General features: G+C 37.7%; 2 protein-coding genes across 2 annotated transcripts; both read right to left on the reverse strand.

The window, feature by feature from the left end:
* Nucleotides 1-83: 83 nt before the first annotated feature.
* On the reverse strand, nucleotides 84-4387 carry mcrip1 (MAPK regulated corepressor interacting protein 1). The gene is made up of 5 exons (XM_071474105.1): nucleotides 4251-4387; nucleotides 2560-2653; nucleotides 2206-2324; nucleotides 980-1084; nucleotides 84-871 (listed from the first exon to the last, which is right to left on the reverse strand). The coding sequence occupies exons 2-5, from the start codon at nucleotides 2565-2567 to the stop codon at nucleotides 807-809; spliced, it is 297 nt and encodes a 98-aa protein (XP_071330206.1). The 5' UTR covers nucleotides 2568-2653; nucleotides 4251-4387; the 3' UTR covers nucleotides 84-806.
* Nucleotides 4388-4938: 551 nt separating this feature from the next.
* ppp1r27a (protein phosphatase 1, regulatory subunit 27a) lies at nucleotides 4939-7786 on the reverse strand. The gene is made up of 3 exons (XM_071474104.1): nucleotides 6992-7786; nucleotides 6639-6789; nucleotides 4939-5950 (listed from the first exon to the last, which is right to left on the reverse strand). Exons 1-3 carry the CDS (start codon nucleotides 7425-7427, stop codon nucleotides 5830-5832), a joined length of 708 nt encoding a protein of 235 aa, XP_071330205.1. The 5' UTR covers nucleotides 7428-7786; the 3' UTR covers nucleotides 4939-5829.
* Between the last annotated feature and the right edge of the window lie 2149 nt (nucleotides 7787-9935).

Genomic DNA, 9935 nt, shown 5'->3' on the forward strand with positions numbered 1-9935 from the left:
ATGTAGTTGTGATGTCTTACATGATGCACCCATAGTGATATCCAATCTGGTCAATATTTATGCAGGATCAATACAAGCATGAGTACTGTAAAAGTCCTTTATTCAACATTTTGTTTTAAGGTTTTGGGAAGGTGGGGTTAACCAAGGGCGGCATACTTGGGGAGGTCTCTACTCAGTAAAGTCCATTTGAGGGCAAGAAAATTTATAATAAAAATGTTGGCCTTCTACATTGCATTTGGCTTTCAAAACTTGCCCATGAAGTGTATATCCAATATGATGATTTCATTACTTCTACAATTTCTTGATCAAACTATTTTCCAAAACAAACTAAAAAAAGAAAAAAAGAAAAAAAAATAGAAGTCAGCCCTTTCGCATTTTCCTCCAAAGTCGTATGAGTAGCAGTAGTAAAGAAAACAGGGTTTGTATTTAAGACTGCAGTCTTTTGTGTCCTGTGGAGAGTCAACAGTTTGTACCTCAGCATCAGATGTCAGCAAATTTTGGTAAAAGTCTGCATCAGTCCCATCCACATAAACAATGTATATATGAAGATTTTGTGACTTGAAAAAACATGAACCAAGAGAGGGGAGAGTCTGTACTCCCTGAAATCCTGGTTCTTTTCTTCTTAGTCAGTTGTGGAGGATAAAGAAAGAGACGGGGGTTGCTAGGGTCCAGAGTTTCGAAACAAGATTGGCATTCTGTGCTAGACTGGCCAACAGGGCTGACTTTCTGGCTGACAGAGGGCTGATGGAGGAAAAGTTCTTCAGGATAATGGGTGGAAAAAAGCGACTGGACCATCATGCGAGAGACTAGGACTTCTTGGAGTCCTGTGTGTTGCGTTTCTTGAGGTCACTCAGGTCCACCGGTGTAAAAGCTGCAAGAGCAGACAGTAACAAGTTGTTAACTGGCCTGTGCTTGACTGATTTAATCCTTCTGTGTGACATAACAACAAAATTCACTATTAAATTACACCACAACTTACAATGTAGGTTAGGATTTGGGTTCTTCTCCACATACTCCTGTGGTCCACGGTCATTACGTTCACTATTTTGTGTTGATCTGATGTCTCTGAGCACACACTGCCAAGCTGGGGAAGGGTAAAGATTGAAATACTTTTGTTACATTAGGAAATCTTATCCTATTCTGGAGACTTGTTATAAATAACATGACAAGATATGCTGAGAAAGACTGAAGGTAAATAACAAGTTCAGCTTCATGAAGGTGAGATGTTTAATTTAAGTGTCAAGTCTCAGTGAATCTGAGACAGTGATCCAGCATTTGGTAACTTGAAAACCTTCACTTCCAAAACATGTACTCAGAGAGGGCAAATTAAGTTGTCTGATTCAGATACCACAACACCAATTATATTCTTAATCATGATGGTTGATGTGATCATTGAAAAGCAATCTTAAGCATTCAGCACATTTGTTAGATCTTAAGGATACAAACAATGAGTTATGGCGAGTACCACTCAATGTACACCTAAGTTTTTGTTTGTGTACAAGAAATCTCCAACGGGCATTTTCACAAATCCAAATAATCAACAAAGTATGGTTCCCTAAACAACAAAAAAATGCAAATAGACTTATCATGCAGTAGCAGTGTTGAGAAAGACGGACGGTTTAGAGTCGTCTCTTGCATGATACAGATTTTGAAATAATGCTGTGTATTTCTATATTTAAGAAATACTTGGAGTTACATAAGCATGTGTATCTCACCTGTAAACACAAGTTTACAGGTGAGATAAATGTAATGATAGGGATTGTGTTTACATGTTGCACATTAAGTGATCTGAATGAAGAGTCTTGATGTGCACAAAATACAAAATACAAAACCACAACATAGTCCAATTTTTTTTAATGGGCCTCCATTAAGCACAGTGATTGATTTACTGCTTCAACTGAAGAAAAAAAGATTCAACAGAACAAAAAGTTTTATCTGAATATATTACTCTTGCAGTTATGGAACAGACACTCGCCTTTGATAAACCTATCAATATCACCCACTTAACTCAAGTGTATAAGCGCATTTAGAAAGAAGAATGGAATGTTAGAGAATCAAACATAAAATATCTAAACAGGTCAAAGTTTACTGTCCTGTTTGCTACAGTTGATATTCTGAGCTCTATTATTCTGATCATAAATAAAATAAGAGGCTTATATTATTCTGAATGAAATTCAACATGTCAATGTTACAGAGCATACTTACTATCATGTATAAAGCGCACATTTTCCTCATGTGCGGGGGTGAAGAGCTCCCCACTGTTAGTAGGGGATCGGGGGCTTGAAGTCCGCTTGTAACTATTCACCATCCTGGGAGCAGATGAGCTTCATAAACATAAAAAAAGGCAAAGTCAGCAGCATAAACAGACATTAATTTCATTACTATTTCAATCTTTGTTTACTGTAAACTATACATTACATAATATTCTTCTCTCTAACGTCTAAAGCCTAACACAGTACATACCTAAAATTACATTTGATGAAACTATAATGATCACTGTTAACACTAGTCCATTTGTACTTGTGTATTAGCACTTAAGTACAGTAACTTTTTTCAGACCTGGTCATTCTGTTTGCAGTCTGTACTTGCTCCTCGCTCCTCTATGGTGAGTGGATATGAAGGATACAAAGGTTAAGAAGTCCTCAGCTGGATTCTAACAATAAACAAGAGTGACAACTTTAGCATCCCCATGTGATCTAAGAAAACAGTTTCTAACATTGGTGGATTTTTAAGGTACTTGTACTGTACTTGGGTACTTCCTTTTCATATAACTTTATACTGTACTACATTTCAGAGAGAAATATATACTCTTTACTCCACTCTATCTGACAGCTTTAGTTACTACTTACTTTGTAAAATTAAGATTTTTGCTTAAAAATATAAAAAGTGCTTATAAAATTTGGTTTGTTATAAATGAAACTACCTGACAGTGTAGTAAACCTGAAACAATTAGTGATCAATCAGTAGGTCATATGACAGTAATGATGATCAATCAGGAAAATAATGAGCAGGTTAATCTATAATGAAAATAATAATTTGTTGTAGTTTTATATAAAATAGTTCAAATGCATCAGTAAAAATAGTCTAATGATATTATACATAACGGACAGAGCTGAAATGATTAGTCAATTAATTGATTAGCTGAGCTAAGGAAAAATAATCAACAACTATGACTCTTTGTTATATATCATTATAAACTAAATATTTTTGTGTATTTGGACTGTTGGTCAAATAAAACTAAACATTTGTAGATGTCACTTTTGGCTCTACAAAGTTGTGATGGGCATTTTTGATGTTTCATAGACTAAACAATCGATGAAGTTAAAAAAAAAAACAAACAAAAAAACACTGCACATTAAAGAATAATGAATTATTAGTTGCAGACATCTAATAGTGTAACAGTCCGGGAACCAATTTTTCAGAATCGTATGAACTTCTACTTTTAAGTTAAGTAGATATACATACATTACTTTTAAGTACATCCCATGATTATACTTTGATACTTTAACTTAATTTTGCTTTAACTTCAGTCCAGGAGTTTTACTTGTAATGGAGCGATTCTACACTGTGGTACTCCACTGCTTTCTAAATGTAACACAGAATAACACAGAACCACATTTCTATGAATGCTAATAATTAGAAACAGTAAATTCTTGACACTGCTGGTTAGCCCAGAGCTTAGTTTGTTAGCCACTTACAATACAACCAAACCATATCATCATCTGTGTTCTGATAAATCAAGCAAAATTATTAACAATATGAGTGTTGTTACCTTATCGTTACAAGCGTTAACTAATTTCGATATAGCCAAGGTACATTAAGCGACTATAGCAAATGAACAAATACTGACGTTAGGAAACCAAGAGGCTTTTGTTTACGTTTTGACTTCAGTAGCTTCAGTAGTGTTAGCAGCAGGCTACAGAGTCAAACCCAGGATGTTAACCTCTGGTCTAACTCTTGTGAACAATAGTGTGCATTGCCTCTAAAATAGTTTCTGGTTGTTGAGCTCTGTGTTCCCCTACAAGTATGTCCTGACTAACAGCTAACTATAGATTTGCTGACACAATAGTTTTAGCTAACTTTAGCCAGCTAGCTAGTGATTTACATTGTGTTGTCGTAACGTTAGCTTAAAACTGCTAATATTTAATCAGCGTTACCGGTACAACATATTTCTTAGAAAGACGCTTAACCGAGTAATGGTATTTTCAAGCTACTCTGTAAAGAACACAGTGTTAAAATATTCAACAAACCTTTTTTACAACCTTTCCTTTCGATTTCTTTATTCAGAGACAGTGTACGCCGTTAGACCTGGCTAAAACGTTGCCAATGCCAACCAATCATTTCCGGGAAAGGACACGGAAGTGAAAGGGCTCTGCAATGATATGATATGATATCATATGATATGATATGATATGATCAATGAACACACAAAAATACACGATAGAGCTATCAGCTGAAGTAGCTTTATTAAAGCCATGGTAGCACAGTAGAGGAAGCAAAAATAATTTAAAAATAAGTTAATATCTATATACTAGTTAATCTATATATGGTATTTTTTTCCCCACCTACTTTATCAAGTTCTTCCTTCTTTTTTTTTTTTTTTTTTTAAAAAACAACAACAACACAGCATTACATTAATTTTTTCATTGTTGCCACAGTATTTCCATTTTTGCAGTCATGTCAGGATATCAGGATGTATATCACGTTTGTTTTGGTGTACTAGTATCACAGTTTTGAAGCAGCAATAGAAAATCCTGACTAATGCTAAAGGAACACCATGTATCCCGGGTCATCTTGTAACATTGTAACAATGCTTTACACAAAAAGGAGACTGGTTGAATAGCTACAGCTTGAAGTGATGGTGATGAATACACCAAGTCTCTAGTTCTTGTGAAATACTTTAATTTTTCTTCAACAGACTACACAACCGCAAGTCAGTCATATTTATAAAAGGTTTCTTTATTTATGAAAATGTACAAAAATAATTGAAGAGGAAATTATAAGACTTTCACCACTGATATTTGTATTTCTATCACAGAAAACAACAGCAATGCATTAGGGAAGAAACACTGCAACATAAGAAGTGCTTGTATAGCTTAAACTCAATGTTTTTTGGGTTGTTTTTTTGTTTGTTTGTTTGTTTTGTTTTTATTCCTGACCTATGAGTGAAGTATCCATTATTAATTTGGATAATCCTCTTTCTGCCCAGCAGTGAGGATATATAACTCTTTGTATAAGACATCTAGGCCCAAATTCTATGATGTAAATTCAATATATGTTATGACAATAGACTGGAAACAAACAGGCTGCAGAGTGCAACCAGCTACTTAACTGCTTAACACTAACACAAATCATACGCTGCTTAAACTGAAATATTTTGAGGTCACAAATCAATCTAATTTTCCTCAGAAAGGACTATACATAACAAGAAAGGATGATATTTCAATTCAGTGACACATTGTTGGTATTGTGGTACACGTGCTGTGCATGAAGACAGATATTTGCAGATGAATATCTGCAGCATAGACACAGGTAGTATGAAAAATACACAAATGCACAAAATAAAGTAAAATTAAATGAAATATTACCAGAAACCACCAGAAAGTGAAATACATAAAATTTTGAAACCAACAAACACACACAATCTTGCTTTACAAGATCAGTGACATGGCCTGAACTGTGGCTATGTTCTTCCACCCTGTTTGTTTGGTACTGCATACTGTTAAATAAGTTTTTTTTTTTTTTAAATTTTATTTTAAACATCTTTTCCATGTGGCATCTTTCTGTTTTCTCTGTTGATGTTGTCTCTTAGGTCCATATGGTACCCAATCACACACAACCGGTCTCAAACAGTTTGGCGAGCTCTTTGCAGTCTGGGTCAATGAGGTCTGCAGGCTTTTCTCCACTTTCATTCTCTGCTTCTGTGCTGGCTCCCATCGACAGAAGATAACTGAGTGGGAACAAAGCAGAAGATTGTTAAACAAATTAAGTAATTTTTATTACAAATACACATGAAAACATGACATTATTTCATTTGTCATTTATGTAACTGATCTTCTCTGATAGCTGCGGTTTTTCATTGTGTCACTCTCTCAACTTCAGAATAAGAGGAACTGTCAAAATTCAGAGGTATTAGTAGCTCTTTGTGGAACATGTTATGGCAACCATTTTACTTATGGATACAAATAAACAGAAAAAAATATTCCTGATATTTGGATATAGTCAATTCTCTACTGTCCAGTGTCTTTCAGGGCTTCCTGCTTAAAAATGTATTTTATGTATTGTGATGGTTGAATAATGTCACTGTTTCATGCATATTTTTTTTCAAGATATTTATCCATTTTTATACATATTGTCAATGTTCAAAGCCAAATTACCAGTGTAATACACAGATAAATTTTGTCGCTGTGGCGTGCTCTTGTTCTCCGCATTTCCTTTGCATGTCATAGAAGATATTCTAATTTTGAGCCTCAGATTAGCCTTGTTTGAAATGCATCTACAGCACAGTACATTCTACAATATATTAGAATTAAATATCTATGTTTTGTAGGACAGAAAAAATTCAGAAATAAGCAGCAAATGACGAAAACTTAATGATTTAGTCTGTGTCACTAGAAAGTGAAAAACTCAGATGTTACCTGGCGATTTCTGGGTAGCCATCACTGCAGGCCATGTGAAGTGGCGTCCAGCCATCCTCGTCTCTCTGATGAACATCAGCGCCATATTTCACCAGCAGCTTCACCACGTCCAGGTTTCCCGTTAGCACAGCTTCATGTAGTGCTGCCATACCTGCACACAAGACTAAAATCAGTCCTCTGCAGTGGCACTGCTGTGCACAACCATGCAGTCAGTTCACTGTTATATCAATATCAAATGATGTGATGGTTGGCGCTGTTTCTAATGTCACATGTAATTAGTTCAGCGTTTTGAATGCCTGCAGGGAATATTGCTGCACAGAGGGTAAAGTAGAAGCTGTGGGAAATTAACTCACCTGAGTGGAAGATTGTATCCACACGAACCTTCCTCGCTCTCATGAATCGACCAATTTGCTCCATATCTCCTCGTCTAACAATATCCTGGAAGATGATGTCATTGGGGAAGTGCACAGTCCTCTTTGCAGGTGTGACCGGTATTACAGGTGCAGGATTCTCCTGTGCTTGTGTGCGATGTGTTGAACTGTACCGTGACCCTTTGCTATACGAAGGGATGAATGCTGATGCAGTTTTATAAGTGGATGTATAATGTGACGGAGTGTAATGTGTTGTGCTGTACTGTGTCGGTGTGTACTTTTTCGTCAATGCATATGTGGATGTGTATTGCGTTGGTGTGTAATGTGAGGGGGTGTAGTAGGTAGGTGTGTGGTACGTTGGTGTGTACTGTGAACTGCGTGTGTACGTTGACACTGGTACATGGTAGTTGTACTTCATCACTGCAGTGGTTGCGGCTCTGCCTCCCCCTCTGGTGTCAGCCCAGGAGGAGGGAAATGAGAAGTCCAAGAGAATGCACCAATCCAACAAAAGAGCAGTATCCTTTGCTGTGTGTCCTTTTTGTCCTCTCCTCGCTCTTGTCTCTTATCCTTTTAGTTTCCAGCTGGAGTAGCCCCTGCTGTTACTCACTTTGCATAATGCAAACACTTTTCAGATCCTTTGCTTCACTTCACTTTGTCCCAATCTCCTTCTTTTAGCTTGTGTTGTCCTCTTTTTCTTGCCTGCTGTGAATTTCGCCCATCTGAATTTGAAAAAGATTTGTTGTACAGTAAGTTTGCTGTTGCACACAAGCGACGTCTGATAGGGCTGGTGGGGGAGGACCCCTATATACCTTCTGTTGGGCTATTTTGGGGCCTAATATCCAGTGACTTCAGCTTAGAAATGAGTGGCCTTTGTCCAACTCCTCCCACTGTACAGTCACATGTTCACTGACACTGCACCCACCCCTAGATCATAAAAAATGTTGACAACCAAAAGGTTCTCTTTGACTCTTGCTTCAGACATCTTTTTACATAATCATCTAAACAACTATGTTTAATATCAGAGCTAAACATTGCCAGAAGAGGAAGTCTCAAATTCATAGGCCGTTTGTAGGAGTCACATTCCCTATTTCGGGCCATTGCAAGCTGTTATCTATGCCAGTTGTCTCAGAATAATGTTGTTCTGGTGTTATGAATGTATTGCAGCACAAATAAACAACGTCAGAGAGCAACAGCACATGATTTCGCATTGGCATGTGTTGTTGATTTGTCTGCTTACATCATGTCTGATGGTGCAATATAACCTTAGCTACACTGTTTTGATTTTCAGAGCACATAGAATACTTTTTTAATTTTATAATACGGAACAGATTTTAAGGAATGTGTCATAATTTCCCAAAGTTAGTCAAATGCTTCTGAGTGTTTTCGCTCCTGTCGTCCATGTTCCTTCTTGTGTTCCCCAGTGACCTACAGGGTCGTCATGTGACACTTCAAGCCTGCCCTTTGCATCATAACCGGATACACCAATAAAATTCTCCCACTGAGGTTATCTGTGGGAGTGCAGTCATGACCAGCTGAGGGGGCAAAATGAGCAAATGTAACCTCTCTCCTCAAATGCCGGTGAAAAGTCACATGGTTGCCAGAAACGCAGCTATTTACAACACTGAACTTCTGCCATGCACCGTGATACAAGCAGAGGAATGATAACTTCCGAAATTGTCTGAGAGAAAGGCAACATTGATATTGATGACTATAGGCTTAGATTAATTTCATTTATAAATGTGATATGTAAGATGTAGAATAAGAGGGATTTTCACCACTGTGTGACCTGCAGTACGTGTGAATGGTGCTGTAAAATCGTGGTGGTGGCACCAGCTGTCCCCAGACAGACTTCTAAGACAGGCAGGGCTGGTTATAACTGGTTCATGAAACATTTGGAAGTGGACTTGAGCATTTCATAGATGCTGCCAATGTAGAAGAAGAAATAGCATAGCTCAGGTTTTCTGTTTCTCAACACTTCTCCAACTACTTAAGGTATGACCTTCCTCCAGACCTTGATCTCCTCTGTCGTAATTTACAACTATTCTAATGCTTTGCTGCACGTACCTACTTTATAATTCAGTGTTCACTTTAGATATTCAGTCTATATCACTTTGAAGGCTTGTGCTCACCCATCTTCACCTTCAAAACAAGGCTGTCATACAACAGTTGTGCTTCCAAGACTGAAAATGTAGAAAACCTGCAGCTAGCTTTGTTTCAAAACTGAAAACAATATCACACATTGTTTCAAGCTGTTTTAGAGCATATTTTGAGTTCTGTGTGCTATTCAAGCAGGTGAGGGAGATTATATGACTCATATTATCCCAGCAGCAAATGAGATATGAATTTCTGTTGTGTTAAGAACTCTGAATGTCATTGTGAATAATTATTCAACACCTCCCTGCACCACTGGTCTCTCTAAACAGGGGGAACAGGGGAAAAGGGCTTAGAGCTCATGTCTGGGCAAATTGAAGGGAGAGTATTTGAATGTTCACAGCTTGAGGAAGAGACTTTTAAAAGCAGCTATCAGGTTTCACAGCCTCTTATATGGTATTGTGGGGGTGCAGGGGCGTCCCTGAGCAATGGTGATACTCCTTGCAGCTTCCCTCGCTCCTCTCCACAGCCACTTCCTCACCAGAAGTAACGAGAACCTCAGCTTGTGGAAAATGTTTGTTTGTTACAGCCCAGTGTTAGGCCCACTCTTGGACACATGCCAGAGAGAGGTCTCACACGCTTCCTGCTATACATAGTCCCAGGCTGCCCTCTCCCCACCTACCTGCCCTTTAGGGTGCATGTTATGATCTGTCAAATTACCAAGAAGTCAGAGCTGAAAACATTGAGGTGTATGGAACATCGCCAGAGATCGGCAACAACAGTCATTAATGGAAAAGGGTTTATTCTAATGTTAGAGATTTCACCTCTGTGCGGT

The sequence above is a fragment of the Trachinotus anak genome, unplaced genomic scaffold (genome assembly GCF_046630095.1).
Source record: "Trachinotus anak isolate AG129_WGS33_773 ecotype Australia unplaced genomic scaffold, CSIRO_AGI_Tana_v1 ptg000003l, whole genome shotgun sequence".
Classification (NCBI taxonomy): domain Eukaryota; kingdom Metazoa; phylum Chordata; class Actinopteri; order Carangiformes; family Carangidae; genus Trachinotus; species Trachinotus anak.

What these genes read in the sequence shown, in the direction of transcription:
- ppp1r27a (XM_071474104.1), bottom strand. Translation starts at nt 7,427, where the DNA reads ATGAAGTACAACTACCATGTACCAGTGTCAACGTACACACGCAGTTCA. An exon ending in GGATACAATCTTCCACTCAG is followed by an intron (nt 6,790 to 6,991) that starts GTGAGTTAATTT and finishes TCTTGTGTGCAG; the next exon opens with GTATGGCAGCACTACATGAA. An exon ending in GGCTACCCAGAAATCGCCAG is followed by an intron (nt 5,951 to 6,638) that starts GTAACATCTGAG and finishes GTTCCCACTCAG; the next exon opens with TTATCTTCTGTCGATGGGAG.
- mcrip1 (XM_071474105.1), bottom strand. An exon ending in TGTGCGCTTTATACATGATA is followed by an intron (nt 1,085 to 2,205) that starts GTAAGTATGCTC and finishes ACCCTTCCCCAG; the next exon opens with CTTGGCAGTGTGTGCTCAGA. An exon ending in CCCAAATCCTAACCTACATT is followed by an intron (nt 872 to 979) that starts GTAAGTTGTGGT and finishes CTGCTCTTGCAG; the next exon opens with CTTTTACACCGGTGGACCTG.